A 22,914-nucleotide genomic window follows, 5' to 3' on the forward strand; every position below is an offset into this window, starting at 1 on the left:
GGATTTTCCCCCCTTTATTCTTAACAAAAGACCATGTTTCTCAATTAAAACTTAGGGGACTATAGGTTGAGATGCAGTATGTAGAATCATTAGGATAATAATTATAATTAAATAAATATACATCATCTTTATGATGATTGATCCCATTTACCCATTCTAACCAGGCTTCTCCACAACAGAACAGCAAAAACTCTGCAGCATTAACACCTACCAGTTGTATGTTAAAGTACCCAGGATAAGCAATATAGAGTGAGTGACTATCATAGTGATTGAGACGTATGATGGTATCAGTAATTATTTTTTAGTAAATATCTTTTTAGACACAAAAATCATCACTAAAAAGATCACGTATCTTTAAAATTGTATGTATGTATGCATATATGTATCCAAACTAAATCTAAATCTCTGTTGTGAACATAAACATTAATTGGTACATTAAGTGGTACTCTAGAGAAACTGTTGGCCAATGATAGTCCACAGGTCAAATCCAGCCTGTGAAAACCTGGTGAAGTTCATCTTAATGAGATGTAAGAAATGACTTCTCTAGAGAATTTTCAGGTAGATCTGATCTTTCCAATTTTCTAGAGTGTCTGAAGCTTGTTCTTTATTAGATTGCAGGAACTCTAATAAAGCATTCATGGGAGCAACTGAAGCGTTGTGGGAATAATATTCTCTAAATAACAGTTTGCAGTTCTTAAAAAATGTAATTCATCATATTAAGTTGCTCTTTAGCACAATGCAATCTTCCTGTTCCTTAAGATGTTTTCTCCTAGATTGGAGTCTAGAAGCCTTCTGTATGCTTTGCTTTGTTTTACGTTTGCATTTTTGTCATGCTTTCTTTTTTAAAATCTTATTTATGCTCTTGGGTGTGATATAGTATAGTTTTCTTTTTACTCTCTTCTCCCCAACACATTTTCTACCAGAATTACACCATGGAAAAGGGAAGAAGTAGGTAGAGCATATAAGGATATTAATTCTTAACTTTCTCTGTTTTATCTAATGTTGCCAAGTGTTGACTGAGAACATTAAGGTAAATCAGAAATTTCTTCCCCATTTTTGTGGGAGCATTAATTTCTAGCCAGATTATATCCAATCTAGGTTGGTCTGGGTGAAATTATACCTCACGGCAAAGGAAAAAATATAGCCAGACCAAAATCTTTACACTAGAAACGTGTGGCTGTGTTATTCTGTGTGTGCATTCCTCCTGGACCACAATGTCATTTTGGTCAACCTTACCTGCGGAGTTAGTGCACTGACTTGAGTGAGGCCAAGGATTTACGACCCAAAGAACAGCAGGAGAATTCTTCTCACAAGCCCATAGCTACTACGTAGTGTTTATGAAGACAACATAGTACTAAGTATTTCAGCATTTTAAGGAATCCCTCTACAAATTCTCCCTAGACCCTTTAATCACCTCTACAATACTGTGATTCTGCTCAAATGGTTCACTTTCAGGGCAGGGGCCACTCAAAAGATTCCTGTGGAAGCCTATGCCATTATTTGTGCAGCCTTAGTTATGAACAAAATACTTGTAATGACTTTAAAGCTGCCTCAGTTTAACTTTCACTACTTAGTCCTAGTTCTATTCTCTGATGCTACGAAAAGTCTGACCCTTCTTTCACACACATCAGCCCTCCAAATTTTGGAGATACTGTGTTCCCACGAGTCTCTGCTTTTCCAGGGTCATCACCCCTAGAGCCCCTCAATTTCCCCTCATTTCACATTTAACCATCTTACTTTCGGCCCTTATTTCGTAAGTTCGTCAACGTTCCCCATGAAAAGTGACCCCAGACAGGTCCACAGAACCACCCCGCTAAGGAGAAAAGTATTCTTGCCGAAATTTGGGCGGGACAGCCAGAGTCCCTTAAATTCAAAGCTAAACCTTTAATAAAAGAGAAAAGACTTCAAGGAAGCAATTAAAAGGCTAGACAAAGATTTATCTTGTCAGGACCGCGAGCCAAGCCTCTGAGGCTTGCGCCCTGCGCCCGCGAGCCAAGCAGTAAGGTAAAGGTCCTCTTACAGTGAATTACTAGGGCAAAGTGACATTCTGCTCTTTTGACTGCCACCCTAATCCAGCCTTCCTTCCCTTGCACTAGTCTCCCTTTGCAATTAAAGTCTCCCACTTTTCGGCTGAGACAGAATACGAGAGAAACCTGGGTCCAATTTGATGAGAAGGCGGCAGTCCGCGGCCACTTCCGGGTCACTTCCGGGGTCGAGGCGCCTCCACCACCCAATCGGGAGTTAGGGGCGGGGCCACGCCTGCGCGCCGCCTGAACGCCTGCGTCTGCGCGCCGGGGGAAAGCCAGAGGGAGGTTTTGCGCAAGTTCTCTCCAAGCGTTCGCTGGCGGACTCCGCTTCCGAGAGTTTGGTCACGCTGGTCTGGAGTCCGGAGAGTGGAGTTTAGTGTCACTGAAGAGCTCCGGCTTTTGGCGGGTAAGTCCAGCGTTTGTCGTCCATCAGTCATTGCCTGCGTCCCAGTGGAACGGGCAGGGCTGTGCTAGGATTCACCCGTGTTCTTCTCATATTTTCTGCTGATGCTCTGAAACCTCGAGTTCTGAGCGCGAGGCTGGAGAAGCAGCTTTGGTTACCGTGACAACTGCACGGCACCAGTTAAGTCTTGGGAGATTTGGGGAAGGAAGGTTGGGGGCTTCTTCTGGAATGACTCCTTTAAATACGTGTGAGTTGGGTTCAGATTCAGGTGTTATTTCAAACCCAGACTGCTAACCACAGAACTTGATTTTGAAAGGTTTACTCGGGCTGTAATGTGGAGAAGGCACATTTGAGGCAGGGTAACGAGTTAGAAAGCGAACGCAGTAATCCAGACACAGTTTGAAAGTGTCCCGAGCTAGGGGAGTGGTGTAGAGTGGCGGAGGAGAGGAAGATGGGAGAATTACTAGCAGGCAGTACCAGCAGAACCTAATAATCAGTTGGATGTATGAAAGAAGAGAGAGGGGCCCTGAGCATCTTGATGATTAAGTCCAAACTCACCTTGGCACAGGGCTGTTTTTGTAGATTATTTTCCCTCTATCAGTTCTGCCTTGCGTCCCCCTCCTCCACACACACCCCAAACTCTGTTCATTCCAACCGTGTTTGCTGTTCTAGTTCCTAGAATATTTTCCTCACCTTTTCTGTGACATTGGGCCAGAATACATAATTGCACTGAGCCCTTCGGTTTTTTTCAGCATGAAAATGGATGAAAATAATAGTACTTACCTCTGGATTTCTGTAATGATTAAGTTAGATACTGTATAGGCCTGGTGTATGGAAAGGGCCCAATAAATGTTAACTACCGTTATTCTTATTATTGTACTTAACGCTGTTTTGGTATTATACATCATTTGCTGTTTATTCCTCTAGATGAGTTTTTTAAATTGAAGCATTAGTATTTTTATATCTTTTTGAAATATATTAGTCATTGTAGTTCTCTTTTTTAATGAGTCATTCATTTCAGCTACTGCTGACATAATTAAATTTGTTTTCTTTAAAGGAACTACTAGGTACAATTAATTTTGTTGATCTTTGATATTCATTGGATAAAAGATGACTTTTCCTTTATAGCTCGGAAGCCTGTGGATTAAGATGTACAGAAAGTAACTGATATTCTCAGTTTGGAATAGGTATGAGTGATTTCAGTGAAGAATTAGTAAGGCCCACGACAGAAGATGAACAGGGGGAAACGTGTGTGCTCTCTGGTACAGGAATGTGCTTTCCTTGGCTCCAAAAGCATATAGAAACTGTGGGTAAGTAAAATAACATGCAACCATTTCAGCTTTAATGAAAGGAGATGATAAGATTCAATATGGGTACAAAAATGGATAACCAAGCTGGTTTAAGTTTCAAGATAAGACTATATGAGGGGTTTTTTTTTTTTAGACTGTTAATAAAAAAGAAATCACAAAACATAGATTCTTTTTTCCTTATAGAATTATTTTCCTTTTAATTAATAACAGTCGTATTATGGTAGATATACTTTTTTTTTTTTTACAGTAATCCTAAGTATTTACTGTATCCCTGACATTGGCTGAATATTGGGGATACACAGTTGAAGAAGTTATGGTCTCTGCCATTGAAGAGTACATACCAGAAGTTTCTGTTGAATTGCATTGAAATAATTTTTAATGGATCTATAATAGATTTCAAAAAAGGGTATTTTCTCCTATTTTCATGTAATATAGAAATAAGCAAGCTTTTCTATGGGATAAATTCCCCGTAAGAATATATAAAAGAAGCAGTTATAAGAAGCAGCATATAAAAGTATGCTGGCGTGTTGGGTGGAATAGGCCTGGGAATACATTGAACCAGCACTTTTCTAATTGACTGTAAATATATCTTTCTTAGCCTGGCCTCCCTTCCCCTTGACTGAGATTCCCTAACTCCTAGAATTTAGCTCCTGTTTCTTTATCTTTTAATCTAAATGTCATCTCATTTAATTATCTCAGTAAATTAATCCTTGGTAAATCTGTGCTAGGCATTTTAAAGATGAGGGAACTGAATTTTGAAGTTAAAACTCAAAATGCTGCTATCAGGAGTCAAACTCAGGTCTATCTGACCTCAAAGCCTACATTGAGATAGATACATATATGAAAAGGGATACTATATGTAAAGTGCCTAGCATAGAGCCTCATGCATAGTGAATGTTGAAAAAATAACAATTTATTTTCTCTTTCCTCGTTTTATTTTTGCTGGATCAGCGTACATAGTTTGAGCCAGGTTTGAATGGATGGCACTTCAGAGGGAGTGCTCCTTTACCCTTGTAGGGAACTAGTAATCTAGAGTTCCTGCTGGTTACAGCATAGCTGGGCATGTTTCTGTCACCAGTGTTCTATAGAGAGCTTGAGTCAGTCCACAGACAAGTAGATTTAAAACCAGAATTGACATGCTTAGAAATGTTTCGTATGTTACGGATAGCCTGTTAAACTCCAAATACTTTACGTCTGCAATGAGAATATTGTTGCAGGTAATATTGACATTATAATTGGTATAAGTGGTAATTAACCATAATAGGAAAACACAGTTGCCTAACAATTATTTATTTTTTATTCTCTTAGATTTCTTTTGGCATTTTGAAGGGTGTGCCCCCTAGAGCAGAAAATTTGAAGGCAGGCACCAATCTGGAATAAAGCTGTTATGTTGAATACCCAGAATAATGCTTGGAGCATGGTAGAGCTCAAAAAAGTATTTCATAGGTGGACAATTTTTCAGATTCTTTCAAGAGCATTAGAAATTAAGTCGATGATAACTGGTTCATTATTGTAACTCATTCTATCAAAATTTATTTTCCTTGACAGTTGTTCTTAAAGTTGATCAGCAACCGGTAAAATTATCTTTTGCTCTCAAAAGAATGAAATGAGAGCTATTCCTGAGGTAATTAGGCTCAGTTGGAAGACAGGAGGGGAATTTTCTAAGGATTTATATATAGTAGTCTAAAGTCAATTTCCAGTCTGAGCTGTGAAAACTAGAAGGGTAGAAGGGAGTTTGGCCTTCAAGTGAATGAATGAGGTTTTAGGGAAGAGGTATTTTGTCAGTTTCCTGGACTAGCTGCCTGGTGCTGCTGATCCTGGGAACAGATCTTATCAAACGCAGCTTCTAATTCAGAGAGGTGGGTGGCGCGTAGTATTCTGCATTTCTAGTAAGTTCCTGGTGATACTAAGGATGCTGGCTATAGGACCGCAGTGAGTTGCAAGCACCAGGATCCCAGGTAATTTGTATGTATAATTAGAAAAATTTGAGAAGCAGCACTGGTCAATGCAATAGTCGTCCACCCTTTTTTTTTTACCCCTGAAAAATTAGGTATTATCATGCAGACTCTTAAGGTGCCATCTAAAAATGGTATCCTAAGTTTGTTAGTTGCAAAAGGCATAATTTTCAACATATATTGACACTTTTAATTGAAATTATTATGTGACTTTTAAAAATATATTTGGTGGAATCTAAATAGTGTAGTAATGTGATACCTTTCACTAGCCATTTAGTATTTATGGAAGAGCTTTTAATAGATAGGAATTTTACATTGTTCCTTTCTTTTATACGTTTATTCTTGCCATAAACTATGTATCTACATTTGATTATTTTTTAACCATAATATCCTGTAAGGTTAAAACCTTAAGTATTAAAAGTATTAAAATTTCTTCTGGATTGAGACATCTTTATTATTGATAGTTGTACACAGCTGTTCAAAATAACGTAAGTATTAAAGTTTTTGTTAAATTTTAAATACTAAAAGTAAATTTTTATTGCTTATTTGTCTTGGTAGATAAGGTTTCCACTTTTTTCCATTTCTTATATCTATGAATGATATTATGTATTTCTAAAATGAGAAAAGATTTAGCTTCAATTCTATTATATTTTTTGTTTGTTAGTTTTGTTTTTTAATGGAGGTACTGGGGATTGAACCTAGGACCTTGTGCATGCTAAACACCACTGAGCTATACCCTCCTCCCTATTGTATTTTGTTTTAATTGGTAGGAATTCTGAGAGACTTTAGTCACATAAGTAAGTAGCTGGCAATGGATGGAGTTTAATTATAGCAATGTATCATGTCTTTGAATTCCTTCTGAATTGTTTATGAAAAAATTACATAGTGGTCTGTTACAAAAGTTACTAGGTTCTTCTACAGTTTTGATAAGTGATGAATTGGAAATCACCTGACTTTCAAATGGATGTGTTAGATTCGTTCTCTTTCTCAACACTTAGTACCTGTATTTTCACCTTAAAGTAATGTAGAATGATTTTGTCATGAAGTCTTGACATAGGCACCATTTTCTAGCAGATCAGTTTTAGGAAAGAGTATGTCAGAACGTTGAAGATCTGCTAGCTGATTGCTGTAAAACTGACTTTGTGTGGTACCTTTAGTCTCTGTGTACTCCCTAGGGTGAGGGTACCCAGCTGGAAGACTGCGGGCCTGGGCCTGTAGGGATCTCGTAGTGGTGTGGGAAGGGAAGAAGAGGTGGGAATACGCCACCTGTTACTCATAACGGGGTTTTAACTAAGCCCACATATTCTTAACATGAGGATTGTCAATACTTTGGAGATAAATAAATGCTAGTGTCTACAGTTGTTATAGTCTCATTTGCCTTTACTGTCATTGCCTTACTGGGAACTCTGTCCATAAAAAATAAAAGCTCACCTTTGGTGTTCTCAGAACATTGGTAGGTAAAAAAGACCAAGCTTCCCTAGGATGACCCTCGTGATTCTTACCCATTCTAAATACCCGGGACTGTGTTTGGGGGCGTCTTTGAGAGAGTCTTCCCAGATTGTTTAGTGCAAGGATGAAAAGACAGTTGAATCAGATTTGAAGGATCTGATGACCTTGGTAGCCCTAGAACATCCAATTAGACATCTCCTAATTAAACATTTGTTTCATTTGCTACAACTAGTTAAAATGGCATGGAAGAGTTTGTTTCAAGTGTTGCCAGCTTTGATAATTGGGCTGAGCTGGATTAAGTTATACCTCCTGCTCTGCTTGTGAAAACTATGCTTATCAGAAGTAAGCTTCTGGAATTGTTGAACTGGGGTCTCTGTGAGTCAAGACTCTTCTCTTTAACCTTTATAGCAACTGGAGGAAAGAGGGAGAAGGATTTTGCTCAGACAACAAGTGCTTGTTTAAGTTTTATCCAAGAAGCTCTGCTGAAGCACCAGTGGCAGCAAGCTGCGGAATACATGCACAGTTACTTGCAGATCTTGGAAGATTCAGATAGCAACAAAAGGCAGGGCGCGCCCGAGGTAAGTAAAGTGTGAGTCTGCTGGAAGAAGTGACAGAATCCTGGGAGATTCTGCCTCTTGAGCTCCACCCAGGATAGCTTTTGCTGTTCTCAAATTGATTTTACCAAAAGCTGCTAAAAGTAGTTTGGGGTGGAGAGTTGGTATCAGGACACTTTTTGCACATTTCTTTTTTCTATTATCATTTTAAAAGAGACTAAAAATAGTTTGGAGGGGAGGAAGGTATAGCTCAGTGGTAGACTGCCTGCTTAGCATGCACAAGGTCCTGGGTTCAATCCCCAGTACCTCTGTCAAATAAATAAACCTAATTACCTCCTCTCTCCAAAAAAAATAGTTTGAATTCTCAGATTTCCCAATATTTAATCATTCATTTAAATAATTCTTTCCCCTTGTCATAATTTTCCCCCACTGTAGAGTATTTCCCGTCTTCATACAAACATGTTGTTATTTCTTCCACTTTACACCATCTTTTTATTTTATTATTATTATTATTTTTATTTTTAATGGAGGTACTGAGAATTGAACCCAGGACCTCATGCATGCTAAGCATGTGCTCTACCACTGAGCTGTTACCCTCCCTCCCTTAATGACATCTCTTGACCCCCTACTTCTTCCACAGACTGATCCTCATTTTTCCACTCTCCCTTTCAGGAAAATTCCTAGAAAGGGTTGTATTCACCTGTTTGTTCCAAGCCCTCACCAGTTAGGCTCCCCCCACAACCACCACCATTTCTACTAAAGTGCTTTGTCAAGGTCAGCAGTGATCTCTGCTGAATCCAGTGGCTGATGGTCAGTGCTCGGCTAACTTAGTCTGTCAGCAGTTTTAAACGTGGTAGGTCACTCCCTCCTGTGTGATCACCGCACTCTCTGTTTTTCCTCCTCCCTCACTGGCTATTTCTCGGCCGTCTTTGATGGCTCCTCTTCTGCTTGGCCCTTTGACGTGGGAAGACCTGAGAAATCCAGTGCTTAGTCGTTGTCTTTATCTGAACTCACTCTTGACGATCCCATTCAGTTTCATAGCCTTAAATTCAGTCTCTGTGCCGATGATCGCCAACTGTCTCTGTGGCCCTGACATCTCTCTTCAAGTCCTCATTCCTACGTCCAGCTCTGCTCAGCGTCACCTCTTGGTATTGCGTATCAACTAGTATGAAATGTGACGTCATACTGACATATCTAAAATGGGTCTTCTGATATTCCCTGTCCAGCCCAATTTCCCTCATCTCAGGTGGTGCTGCTTTATGTACTTAATCGTGAGAGCCAAACTCTGGAGTCATTTTTCTTTTCTATCCCATATCCAAGCCATCAGAAAATCCTGCTGGCTCTACTTTGAAAGTATGCTCCCTGCAGTCTGAGTATATCTCACCACCTCCATTGCTGTGCTTTGATTCAAGCCACTGTCATCTCACTTAGATGACTGCTTGCCCTTCTCTGCCCCTAAGTCTATTTTGAGCATAATAACCAGACTGATACCTTTAAAAAAAATAATTTTATTCAGATACAGTTGACACACCATACAACTCACCCATTTACATTGTACAATTCAGTGTTTTTTCATATATTCACAGGGATCGTGCCACCATTACCACAGTCTGAATTTAGAACATTTTTGTCCCCACCCAAAAAAAGAAACCCTGTACCCACTTGTAGTGACTCCTTTCCATCCCCTAGACTCTGGCAATCACCAGTTTCTATTCCAGACATTTCATAAAAGTGAAATGTAATAAACGGCCTTTTGTGAATGAATTCTTTCACTGAACATAATGTTTTCAAGGTTTATCCATTTTGTAACGTGTTAGTACTTCATTCTTTTTTATTCTATATTTTCAAACTAATATTCCAGCGTATGGCTATCTCTCATTTTATGTATCCATTCATCAGCTTTTACACATGGTGTTGTTTTTACTTTTTGGTTACTATGAATAACGCTGCTATGAACATTCATGTATAAGTTTTTGTATGGGTGTTTGTAATTTCTTTTGGGTATATACCTAGGAGTGGAATTGCTGAGGCATATGGTAAATATATTTAATTTCTTAAGGAACTGCTAGACTGCTTTCCAAAGTGACTGCACCGTTTTGCATTCCCACCAGCAATGTGTGAGGGTTCCAGTTTCCCTACATCCTTGCCAGCATTGTTATTGTCTGTCTTTTTGATCATAGCCATCCTAGTGGTTGTGAAGTGGTGTCTCAATTGTGGTTTTGATTTGCATTTTCCTAATGATTAATGATGCAGCACAGTCCATTTAAAACATAAGTCACATCATGTCAGTCCTCTGCTGAAAACACTGCAGTGGCTTCCCATTTCATTCAGAGTAAGAGCCAAAGTCCTTGTCTTTCCCTGCAAGTTCTCCATGCTCTGCTCACTCCCTTTCCCCCTTTGACCTCATCTGCTATTACTCTCCAAGTTACTTTTTCTTCTCCAGCTTTATTGGTCTCCATGCTCTTTCTTAAACAGCCAGCCTTACTCCTTCCTGATTGCCTTTGCTATTTTACTGGAAAAGGTCTTTCTTCAGCTATCACTATGGCCACCCTCCTTCAAGTCACACTTTCATGACTGTTCAGAATCCCAACTGCACACCAGCCCCCCTTCACTTTCCGCGTGGCAGTCCTGATTCCCTTATCCTGCTTTATCCCCCCCCCAATAATATTTGCCAATTTAATTATTCTTTTTCTTGGTTTATTGTCAGTCTCTCTACAACAGAACGTGAATTCCACAAGGGCAGGGATCTGGAGCAGTGCCTGGCATATATTGTTAAATTTGTTCTGTAAAAGACAGTTTATCCACACAGAACTTCACATGACTGTCTCAAGTAGCTTTGACTAATGGAGTAACCACTGTATCAGTTAGGCATCTTAATAGAGCCCAACAATATGAAAGAAAAAAATTAACCATTGATTAAATAGTTTACGGACTTTAAGTTATGTAGATCTGTAAAACACTGGACAAGTTGCAGTCTCTTTTTGTCCAGAGTTTGTATTTTTAAAATGAAAGAATTAGATCAGTGGTTCCCAGACACTTAATTTGGGCTCTGTTTGTATCACATAGGGGTTTTGTTGAAAATACAGATTCTTGTGCTCCACCCCAGATCTACTGAATCAATCAGAGTTGACATCCCTAGAATATTTATTTTTAACTGGTGTCCAAGGTAATTCTTACATACAACTAGATTTAAGAACTAGTATGATAGGATAATCTGCACATTTTTTTTTAAGCTTCCAAATAGTGCAGTTTGGTGTTCTATGTATGAAATCTTGTTCTCATTTCTGACTTGGAAAGATGAATATTATGATGATAGCAAACAACTAATGTGTACTTGATCGATTTTCAGAGAAAGAACTAATTTAAAATTCACTTAAATTTACTTGAAAGTCAATATTATTGAAGTACTTTAAATTGGAGTAAGAGAAATAAGAGATTCATTCCCATGAAAAAGAAGATCTCCAAATTCTGTCACCAAAGTTTTGGTGCTCTGGGAAGAAGATAGTTTTATTAAGCTTTGTCCATAGCTGACGAGAATTCTTAAATTGGAGTTCTGAATATAGACCAGCTACAGTCTGTAGTCATAGAGCTTGTTGGCATCTTGGGAAACATCGAGTCCGGAGCTCTCATTTGGTAGATAACAAAGATGAGGCCGAGAGTGGTGAAAAAGCCAATAATAATAGAATCTGAGTTTTCTGACTTGAATATTCTTCATCCTATGGCAGCTAAAATTCTATTCCTTAATATGTATCTTAACTGCCTACCTTCTTTAGAATACTAGCTTAAAAATGACACTATTATATTTACCTGGTATTTTAACTTAATCAACAGAAGGATCTTTTTATCACATAAAACATTAGTTTCACTGGGTGAAGTACAGTACATTGTTGGCAGTTGTGGTATCCAGAAGAAGGAATTATAAGTTGTTTTTAATGTTGTAATCAGAAAAAAATTAACTTTCTTAGACAGTGGCTAAGGTGAAGATTTTACATTTTTGTTAGTAATTTCTGTTTTGACAGATTATTTGGAGGCTTGGAAGTGAAATTTTGTATTATCACCCCAAAAGCAGTCTGGAGACTTTCAATACCTTTGCAGACCGGATGAAAAATATTGGTGTCATGAATTACTTGAAGGTGAGATCGTAGGCTTTGTGAACTTACATTTGCAGTGCTCACTTTTTAAAATTGCGTGTCTCAGTGATAAGGCAGGTAAACAAGGGGGAAGGAGGTAAGACACTTGGATGAATGAGAGAAGCTGAAAGAAAGCAAAGCCTAAAATACTTATTTACCCTCTGGTTCCTGTTTTGTTTTATTTTTACTTTTCCTATTTTCCAAATATTTGAAAATTATTGTAAGATATATATAACATAGAACGTGGCATTATAACCATTTGTAAGTGTGTAATTCAATGATATTAATTACAATCACGGTGTTGTGCAACTATCACCAGTATTTCCAAAACTTTTCCATCACCCCAAACAGAAACTCTGGACCCATTAAGCAATAACTCCCCAGTCCCTCCTCCTCCCAGCCGCTGGGCACCTCTGGCCTGTTTTCTGTCTCTACAAGTTTGCCCATTCTAGATATTTCATAAAAGTGAAATCATAGTATCTGTCCTTTTTATGTTTTGGGTATTTCACTTAGCATAATGTTTTCAGGATGTATCCATGTTGTGGCATGTGTCAGACTTCATCTCTTTATGGCTGAATAATATTCTCTTGTACATATCTGTCACATTTTGTTTATCCTTTCATCTCTTGTTTGGTTGTTTCCACCTTTTGGCTATTGTGAATAAAAATGCAATGAACATTGATGTACAACTATCTGTTTGAGTCCCTGCTTTCATTTCTTTTGAATATATACCTGGGAATAGAATTGCTGGGTCATGTTTTATGTCACGTGCGTGTGTGTGTGTGTGTGTGTGTGTATATATATATATATATATATATATATATGTATATGCATATTGTATATATGTATGTAATATGTATAAGCATACAATTCTTTTTTTTTTTGGTGGGGTGAGGTAATTAGATTTATTTATTTATTTATTTTTTAGAGGAGGTACCAGGGGTCGAACCTAGGACCTTGTACATGCTAAGTGTGTGCTCTACCCCTGAGCTATACTTCATATAATTCTTTTTTATTGAAGTTTAGTTGATTTACAATGTTGTGTTAGTTTCTAGTGTACAGCATAGGGATTCAGTTATCCATGTATATTCTTTTTCATATTCTTTTCCATTATAGGTAATTGCAAGCTTTTGGCTGTAGTTCCCTGTGCTGGACAGCAGGACCTTGCTGTTAAACACAGATAATTCCATGTGTAACTTTTTTAGGACTCTCCAAACTGTTTTCCACAGTGGCTCTACTGTTTTACATTGCCACTGCTTTCTAATTATGAAAAAGGATTTTTCCTAGTTTAGGATTCTTTTCAGATTTTATTAATTAATTTAGGAGAAATCTTTTGTTTCTTCTTATGTGCCCGATTCTCCCTCATGTTCCCATTTCCTGGTAGACCACGTACGTGGTAAGTAGAAACGAAGTGGAAGCAGCATAAGGAAGAACTTTCTAAGTGAACAATCGGGAAAAGGAGTGGCCTGCCTTGGTGTTGTGGGCTCCCCCTTCTGTCCGTTCAGGGAGAAACTGGATAGCCATTTGATTGGGGGAGGGGAGGTAGAGTTTTTACTAAATTATTGGTTAGATCCTTTTAAGCTCATACAGTCTACTTAGTTGAAGTAAAGTAACCTGAGAGACACCTTATTTTGTACTCCAGAGTCTGAGGGTGGTGATTAGGATGGGCAATAAAACATTTTTTTTTTGTTAATAATTTTAAAAACACTGATTGCTGGTCTCCAGACAACGTGCTGGACATGGAACTTGTGGTAGAGGAAGACAGACGTGTTAATGGAATAAGTGGAGATGGGTGCCATGGAAGAAATGGGATGTGTAGGGAGAAGACCAAGTAGAAAACGGTCAGCTCTCTGGAACTGGTAAGGGCTGGGATTGAATGAGCAGGGGAGTCAGGAAAGGAAAAGAAATGATGCTTGAGATGAGTCTGGAATGGTGGTGGGTATTCACTCTGCTTACTGGGGGAGAGCGTAGTCTGGCGTGGCAGGGGATAATAAAGAACTTGATAGCTCTGTGCCTAATGCTTTAGGTACTCTAAGAATCACTTGGGTGGAAGCCAGGGGAAGGAAGCTGAGCTCTGTGTGCCATGTGTAAGGAGCTTAGATTTTTATTCTGTAGGCAGTGCAACTGTTGAAGGATTTACACAAATGACTAACAAGATCTCTTTGGCAATCACATGGAAGATGGGTTGTAGAGGGCAGGATTGGAGATAACAGTTGAGAAATGATTGCAATAGTTTAAGGTGAAAGCTTGAACTCCGACTCCCCTCGCGTGATTAACTGCACCTGCCGTTAGTATCCTTAATGCCCCGCCCCATAACGCTCGTTCTTTGTGTAATCTTACTGCTTCTCCTGTACCAGGGATACACTTTACATGTGAACCAGTGTCATTCTTCAGCACCCCTTACTAAGATGTCTTCTCTGAGTTTATATAACATGTATAAAATAATTTATTGGTTGCATACTGTAGGCCAAACGAGCCATTAGGTGATATGCAGATATTTCATTAATCCCTGTAATGCCCTTTAAAGGGGTTAATAATAATTATTCTGTATAAAAGATGAGACTCACAAAGGGTGAGAGCAACTTACTCAGGTTTATGTAGCTTTAAAGGTAGCATTTGAGCCTGGACTCTCTGTCGTCAAAGACCCTGATCTTTTCACACTGCTTTCTGTTTCAAGTTTATACAATTTAGCTCTCGTTTACATGATAATTTTTTCAAGTGTCTTTTTGCTAGATGGAAATTTTTGATAACAGGGACAATGTTGTTCCGTCATTTGTGTTTTCCCAAGGTCTTGGCCCCGCATATGTCATACATTTCCTGAGCTTTTTGACTAATGTTTCTCTAGTGACCTGTGTGACGGTGGGCTTTTCTCATCATTGTGGCAGATCTCCTTACAGCATGCATTATACCTTCTGCACCATGGGTTGCTTGAGGACGCGAACAGAAATCTCAGCCAGGCGGAGACGTGGAGATACGGTGAAAAGTCCTCTTCCAAGGAAGTGTTAATCAACCTTATTCAGGCCTATAAAGGGCTTTTGCAGTATTATACTTGGTCTAAAAAGAAGATGGAATTGTCTCAGCTCGGTGAGTGAATACGAGTGAACTTTTCTTATGGTGGTTAAGACTGAGTCAGAGGGACAAAAGGAATCTTAAGGAGTAATCTGATGCCCCTACCTCCATGCCTGGCTTTATCCAGACATTTCTGTTGCTGTAAAATTCTTGATCATCTTGTAGATTTCTGATATTTAAAAAAACTTTTCAGACATAAATTAGGTGGTTCACAGATTAAGTTCATGACCATTTTAGATTCATTGCTTTTTTTAAACATGATTTCCAGGAAAGGTTACATATTTTCTTCAGCAGGCATTATTACATATAATAAGCACTTCTTCCTGTGTGTTTAGAGTGGAGTTTAGTTTGTTTCATAACTTTGTCTCTTAGAAAAATATGTTTAAAGAATAGAGCAAGATTAAGTTGTTTCATTTCTGTACAAAGGTCATAACAGACAATTTTCTTGATTTACTGACCCCCCTCAAAATTGACCAGGTGTTCTTACTCCTCAAACTGACTTCCCCTTCTCTTACATTCTGTGGTGACGTCATCCTCACCTGTCCCTAAATGTGTGTTCCTTGGAGCTGTATGATTCTCTGCACTTTTCTTTCCCTCGTGTAGTTTTACAACTTCTCTAGGATCAAGTCCTTTCTATTTTCACGTCCTCTACCCAAATCTCAGTCTGACATTTATCACGTCATTTTTGTTAGGCAGTGTTTCCTTATTATTTCTTATGTGATAGTAGTATTTCCTTGGTCACTGGGCACATGGGTTCACTAATCTCGAAATTCCCTTCCTGCTTCCTGTCTGTGATCTCCCCCGAAACACTTCTGAAATGCTGTCTTCATCACGATACTCTTGTAAGACCTTTGTGCGCCCTCTTCCTCTAAAACGCCACCTGCCCTTCAAGACTCAGACCCCTCATTCTTTTACCTCCAACCTAACGTACCAGCTGCATATTCAGCCTGTGTCATTTGGCTCTTCACCTCTTGCTTTGTAATTTTTCTAAGTGTTCTCACATGTATTTTATGTTGTATCTCCTCGCCTAGACGCATTGGTTTTTTGAGGTCACACATCTGTCCTCTATTTCTTCTGTTAACTTTGCCGTAATGCCTGCTGTAATGTTTCTTTTTTTAAAAGGCTTGCTGATACTGATTTAGGTAAGTTTTAACATCAATATTTACTTTTCTTCTTACATGTTGTTAAGTAGAACTCAAGCCGATATTTGAGATGAAAGCAGTTGGAACATGGCCTTTACACCATCACTCCTGTGAAGATGATTCAGTCGCTTCTGCAGCTGGCACTGTTCTGTAGCAGCGAGAGTGAAGGCGGGACAATACATTGAGCTCTTTAGATGATCTTTAACCTCATATGTCTATTTAAGGAGAAAAATAGCTCGGACCGGTTCTGTATAGCCAGATTCCTAAGAACATGACACATGACTGTATGCTCAGAGTTGTCTTGGGATTTTTTCCTTGCTGCCGTGGCCTGTGCTGGTTGGGCTTGATGCACTTGGTGACTGGAAACCCTCTTCCATGTAAATTCAAACCCAACTTAATATTTACTTAGGGATCTGCCTTTTCTTCCTTTAAAATTTATTTTCGATATTCATACCTACTTTCCCGTTACCACTTCATTTCCAAGTTCATATTGATCCTTATTCAGTTGATCCACTAGGAAGAGAATAAATACCAAGCCCTATTTTTCAGTGGGGGAGAGGGTGTGGTGAAAAAGCAGCATTGGTACCAAAAAGTGTTCTGTGCTTCTGTTAGCTGTTGCTTTTGAAAGACTGTGTAACTTTCCTATTAAACCTTTAAGATTGTGAAATATAACATATACTGAAAAAGTCTTATGAAACAAATGTATGACAGATTGAATATGTGAAACAAACATCCATATAACTGCCACCCAGGCTGAGGAGCACAGCATTGCTGTCCCCCTAAAAATTCCCCTGTGTTCCTTTCTGATCACACTTCCTCTCATTCTGTCTCAAGAAAACCACTGTCCAACTTCATTGGTAATTACCCCCTTGCTTTTAAAGGACTTTTACCACTCAAGTATGCATCTGTAAACAATGTAATTTATACCTGAGTGTCAGATTGGATTTATACAGTATATATCCTTTGGGGCCTTGCATATTTTGTTCAACATTTAATGTGTGTCTGTATAGTTGAATTAGCTCTCGTTCACTCTTATTGCTGTAAAACTTACTATATGATATTCATGCAAGTTATTCCTTTTATATATTAATGGCCATTTAAGTTGTTAATAGTTTTGGGCTATTATAAATAATGCTGCTTTGAAATTCTTGGGCATGTGTAACGGTACACATACGCGTGTATTTCTAGGACTAGAATTGTCATAGAGTAAGTGTATCTTCAATTTAGCATATAGTAGGCTGACCTCTTTCCAAAGTGGTTACCAATTTATATTCCACTAGTTGTCTGATTAGGGCTTTCTTTTGTCTGTCTTCTCCTCATTGTTTGTTATTGTCAGATTTTTCATGTCACCCAGTTTATTGGGTGTGGTAATCTTTCATTTTTTTTATAAGAACTTTATTGAGAATTGAGATATGAGTCTTATTACAATTCACCCACTTAAAGTGTGCAATTCAGTGCTTTGTAGTATATTCACAGAGTTGTGCATCCATTGCCATAATCAATTTTAGAACATTTTCATCACCCCAAAAAGAAAGTCACCCTTGATTCTCCCCAGTCCCTCCAGTCCTAGGCAGCCACTAATCTACTTTCTGTCTTGAGAGAGCTGTCTATTCTAGGATAATCCATACAAATGGAGTCCTGAAATATGTGGTCTTTTGTTACTGACTTCTTTCACTTAGCCTAGTGTTCTAAAGGTTCACCTTGGTTGTAGCATGTAATGGCACTTCATTCCTTTTTGTTGCTGAATTACATTCCACTGTATGGATATACCACATTTGTGTATCCATTCATCAGTTGATGGACATTTGGGTGGTTTCGACTTTTTGGCTATTTTGAATAATGTTTCTGTGAACTTTTGAAGGACCACCAGACTGGTTTTCAAAGCAGCTGTGCCATTTTCCATTCCCACCAGCAGTGTATGACGGTACTGATTTCTCCATATCCTTGCCAACACTTGCTGTTATCTATCTTTGATAACAGTGTCCTAGTGAGTGTGAAGTAGTATCTTACTGTGGTTTTGCTTTGCATTGTTGAGCTTCTTTTCATGTATTTAATGGACCATTTATGTATCTTCGTTGGAAAACTGCATTCAGATCCTTTTCTCTTATTTTAATTGAATTAGTTTTTATTATTGAGTTATAAGAGTTCTTTATAAATTCTAGGTGTGAGACCCTTATTAAATAGATGGGGGATTTACAAATATTTTCTTCTGTTCTGTAGGTTATCTTTTTCACTTTCTTAATGGTGTTTTTTGAGTCTCAAAAGTTTTTAATTTTGATGAAATTCAATTATCTGTTTTTTCTTTTGTTGCTTTTGCTTTTGGCAAAGGCAAGAAATCATTGCCTACTGCAAGATCACAAAGATATAGACTTATGTTTTCTTCTAAGAGTTATATAGCTTTACTCTTACATTTTGGTTTTTTGATTCATTTTGAGTTAGTTTTTGTATATCATGTGAGATAGGTAGGACTTGAGCTCAGCTTTGTTATTTTGTGGATATTCAGTTGTTCCAGCATGTTTCTTGAAAAGGCTATTATTTTCCCACTGAATTGTTTTGATAAGGTACCCTTATCAAAAATCACTTGCTCATATATGAAGTTTTATTTATGGGCACTAAATTCTCTCCCATTGATCTATGTCTGTCTACAATTATGGCCATATCACGCAGTCTTGGTTACTGTAGTCTTGTAGTAACCTTTGAAGTCATAGTGTGAATCCTCCAAATTTGTTCTTTTTAGAGACTGTTTTGGGTATTCTTGGTCCCTTGCATTTCCATATGGATTATAGGATCAGCTGGTCAATTTATGCAAAAAAGCGAGCTGAGATTTTGGTAGGAAGTTCATTAAAGCTATAGATTAGTAAGTCTCCCAACCCAGGAACATGAGATGTCTTTCCATTTATTTAGGTCTGCTTTAATTTCTTTGAACAATATTGCTTTTCAGAGTACAATTTTATGTCTCTTTTGTTAAATTTGTACCCAAGTAGTTTATTGTTTTTGATGCTATTGTAAATGGCACTATTTTCCTAATTTCATTTTCGGATTGTTGATTGGAAATGTAGGCATAAAATCTGTTATTGTGTGTTGATTTTATATTCTGCAACTGTCAATTCATTTATTAGTTCTAATAAGTTTTTGGTGGATTCTTAGGATTTTTTATGTACAAGATCATCTAAAGATCTGTAAATAGAGATAGTTTTACTTACTCTTTTCCAGTCTGGACATTGTTTGAATTATTTTCTTGCCGATTGCCTGGCTAGAACCTCCGTGACAGTGTTGAATAGAAGTGGCCAGAGAGGGCCTCTCTCTTGCATTCAGTCTTTCACCATTAATTCTAATGTTAGTTGTGGGCTTTTCATAAGATTCCCTTTATCAGGCTGAAGAAGTTCCTCCCATTCCTAGATGTTGAGTGTTTTATCATAAAGGGTTGAATTTTGTCAGATGCTTTTTCTGCAGCAGTTGAGGTCGTTAAGAGGTTTTTGTCATTAATATTATTCTACTGATTTGGAGTATTAATTGATTTAAGGTGTTAAACAACCTTGCATTCCTGGAATAAACCCCACTTAGGCATGGTGTAAAATCCTTTTCATATGGTGCTAGATTCAATTTCAGAGTATTTTGTTGAGGATTTTTGCATCTGTATTTATAAGGGATATTGGTCCACGATTTTCCTATGTTGTCTTTGTCTGGTTTTGGTATCAGGGTAATACCAACCTCATAGAATACGTTGAGAAGTGCTCTTTTCTGCTCTTTTTTTGGGAGAGAGAGTTTGTAAAGAATTAGTACTATTCTTTAAATGTTTGTTAGAATTCACCAGTGAAACCATCAGGGTCTGAGCTTCTTTGTCGATAGTTTATCGATTACTGATTCAGAAGTCCTCAATACGGAATGACTTTGAAAAATCTTTTGTCTTTGGGCAGATGAAGATGATTATGCTTATAATACAGCATCCCAGAATATGCTCAACCACAGCTGGAAGACATCTATAAACCTTTGTGCACTGATTCAAATTCCTGGAGTTTGGGACCCTTTTGTGAAGAGTTATGTAGAGGTAAATAGACTTTTCATGAAGTTTTACTAGTTTCGTTCTGTTGTAAGCTTAATCCTTACTGATTAGAAGGCAATTAATGGAGAAAATTGTTTAAAAAATAAAAAAGGAATATGATGCCTTTTTGATCTGAATAATTTTTGTTTTACCAATTTACAGTATATTTTATTTTGCCAGTATACTATAAATATTTGTTTTTTTTTCACCTGGATAACATGTCTTGGCCAAATACAGTCGTCCCTCAGTATCTGTGGATGCTCAAGTCCCTTGTATAAAATGGTGTGGTATTTGCATATAACCTCTGCACATCCTCCTGTATACTTTAAATCATCTTTACAATGTAATACAGTGTAAATGCTATGTAAATAGTTGTCTGCACAGCAAGCATATTCAAATTTTGCATTTTGGAACTCACTGGAAATTTTTTTCCCAAATATTTTCAATTTGTGGTTGGTTGAACCCTAGGATGCGGCAACCAGGGATGCAGGGCCCACAGATGATGCAGGGCGCCTGACTGTATTTACAAAATTATTAACAAAATAGCTGTAAATGTCAATTTTATGTTCTTATTGAGCTTAAAAGAAAAAGATCTTTTATGATTTGGTGGAATATAGAGGCGAAAGGGACAAAAATCTGGAGCTAGGTCACAATATCTGAGATAAAGTATGGCTTTTGGAAGTTCTTAAAGATGTCCTGTTATCTCAGTCATTGTGAAAGGACAGAGGCCCTAGAACTGGGCACTAGGAATAAATCATCGAAATAATTTGCTTTTTGAAAGTATTATTAGTGCTAAAGTGATAATTGTGTTGTCAGAAGATAGTCTCTGAAACTATATGTCAGTGAATCTGGAAATTCCTGTGTCAGGATGAGAAGGAATGAAAAGGAAGGGGTTATAATTCCTGTGCACCCCTTGTGTGGCTGGAGTTATGTAGGGCACTGAGGTTAGTTGCATCATATAGTCTTTTTTCAGTCGTTAGTGTTCCCTACTTTAAAGGCTTTATTTCTTGTAGGAACAGTTCTTAACATTCAAGTTTTTGCATTTTTCAGGAACAAAATATGATAAGGAAAAAAATGGGAAACAGTGTAGGCCTTTGTTGTCTGTTCCATAGAGGTTGTGACATCTGCTGGTGAAAGCGACAGCCGGTGTCACTGTTGTTCCCCGTACAGTAAATACTGCTTCCCAGTTGTATGAGTTTTCTGTGCTCCTCAGGAAAGTTGTGCAGCTATCTTACAGAATTTAACTAAGATGCTATGACTTACTGTGTATAGATGCTGGAGTTCTACGGGGATCAAGATGGAGCCCGAGAGGTGCTCACCAATTACGCCTATGATGAGAAGTTCCCATCCAATCCAAATGCTCATATCTACTTGTATGGCTTCCTAAAGAGAGAGAGGGCACCAAGAGAGAAACTGATAAGTGTGCTTAAGGTATAGAATTTTTATTTCAGTGTTTCAACAGGGTTGGGATCTACTTTGGAACATTCTTAGGTCATTGCTTTCCAGCTTTCATGTTCTAGCACCCAGAGAAAATGACAGTGTAGGTGTGGTACTCTGAGGGGAGGAGAGGAGGCTGCAGGCTCCAGGCAGACTCCCTCCACTACCATGCCCCCATCCTCTGCCCAAGTGAGACATATTTCAGAAACCCTTTGCCTCCCTGGTTGGAAAGCTCTGCATTGCTATTTTTAGAAAATCACCTTTATTGAAATTTAATTTACATATAATAAAACACTTATTTTAAGTGCATACTTGGATACATTTTAACAAATATATACATCATGTAACCAGCGTAATAATCAAGATGCTGAACACTTCTATCACCCTAAAAAGTCCCTCGTTTCCCTTTACAGCCAACCTACCCACATGCTCCTGGCCCCGGCGGTCACTGATCTGCTTTCTGTCACTATAGATTAGTTTGATCTCTTCCAGAATTTCATATAAGTGAAATCCTACCGTGTGGACTTTTTTTGGTCTGGATTTTCTTGCTCAGCAGAATGTTTTTGAGATTCATCCATGTTATTGTATCAGTAATTTGTTCCCTATTACTGTATTCCATTTTTAAACATTCACTTCTGATGGTTATTTTCACTTTTTGGCTATTATGACTGCCACTGTAAACATTCATGTACAAGTCTTTGTGTGCACATATATTTTCATTTTTCTTGGGTAGCTACCTAAGAGAAGAATTGCTGGAAGATGTATGTTAAACTTAAGAAACTGCCCAGCTGTCTTCTGAGGTGACTGTACCGTTGACATGCCCACCATCAATGTATGTATCCACATCCTCAGTAACATTTGGTATTCAGTCCTTTGGATTATAGCCATTCTAGTGGGTGTGTAGTGGTGTCTCATGTGGTTTTAATTTCCATTTCCCTAATGACAAATGATGTTGAACATCTTTTAATATGCCTATTAGGCATATTAGGCACATAGGTTATTCCTATGTCTTCTTTTGTGAAGTGTCTGTTGAAATACTTTGTCTACTTTTTGAAGGCTTATTTGTCTTCTCATTAGTTTGGAAGTTTTCTGCATAGTCTGATTACAAGTCCTTTGTCAGGTATGTGGATTGTAAATACTTTCTCCCAGTCTGTGGCTTGCCTTTTTGTTTTCTTAACAGTATCTTCCAAAGAGCAGAAATTTCTAACTTTGATTTAAGTACAATTTTTTCATTTTTCTTTTACAGCTAGTACTTTTTGTCAAAGAAATTTTTGCCTACCCCAAGATAATGATGATTCTCTTCTGTGTTTTTTTCTAGAAGTGTTATAATTTTATGTTTAGGTCTGTTATAGATTTCAGCTAATTTTTTTTAATGTAGTATGAGGTAAAGATCAAG

At 38.0% G+C, this 22,914-nt stretch overlaps 1 protein-coding gene across 3 annotated transcripts in view; it reads left to right on the forward strand.

Moving 5' to 3' along the window:
* The first annotated feature begins 2,295 nt into the window (after positions 1 to 2,295).
* Positions 2,296 to 22,914, forward strand: part of TAF1A (TATA-box binding protein associated factor, RNA polymerase I subunit A) — a 29,082-nt gene continuing 8,463 nt past the window's right edge. The window contains exons 1-7 of one of the 3 annotated variants that reach the window (XM_010992886.3): positions 2,296 to 2,433; positions 3,559 to 3,740; positions 7,553 to 7,722; positions 11,718 to 11,831; positions 14,714 to 14,912; positions 19,957 to 20,087; positions 21,354 to 21,512. In XM_010992886.3, coding sequence (XP_010991188.1) covers positions 3,620 to 3,740; positions 7,553 to 7,722; positions 11,718 to 11,831; positions 14,714 to 14,912; positions 19,957 to 20,087; positions 21,354 to 21,512 — 894 coding nt within the window. In that variant the 5' untranslated portion in view covers positions 2,296 to 2,433; positions 3,559 to 3,619. The remainder of the gene's footprint in view (positions 2,434 to 3,558; positions 3,741 to 7,552; positions 7,723 to 11,717; positions 11,832 to 14,713; positions 14,913 to 19,956; positions 20,088 to 21,353; positions 21,513 to 22,914) is intronic. The other 2 variants (XM_010992893.3, XM_010992903.3) reach the window with 2 other exon arrangements.

The sequence above is a fragment of the Camelus dromedarius genome, chromosome 21 (genome assembly GCF_036321535.1).
Source record: "Camelus dromedarius isolate mCamDro1 chromosome 21, mCamDro1.pat, whole genome shotgun sequence".
In the NCBI taxonomy this organism is placed as follows: Eukaryota; Metazoa; Chordata; class Mammalia; order Artiodactyla; family Camelidae; genus Camelus; species Camelus dromedarius.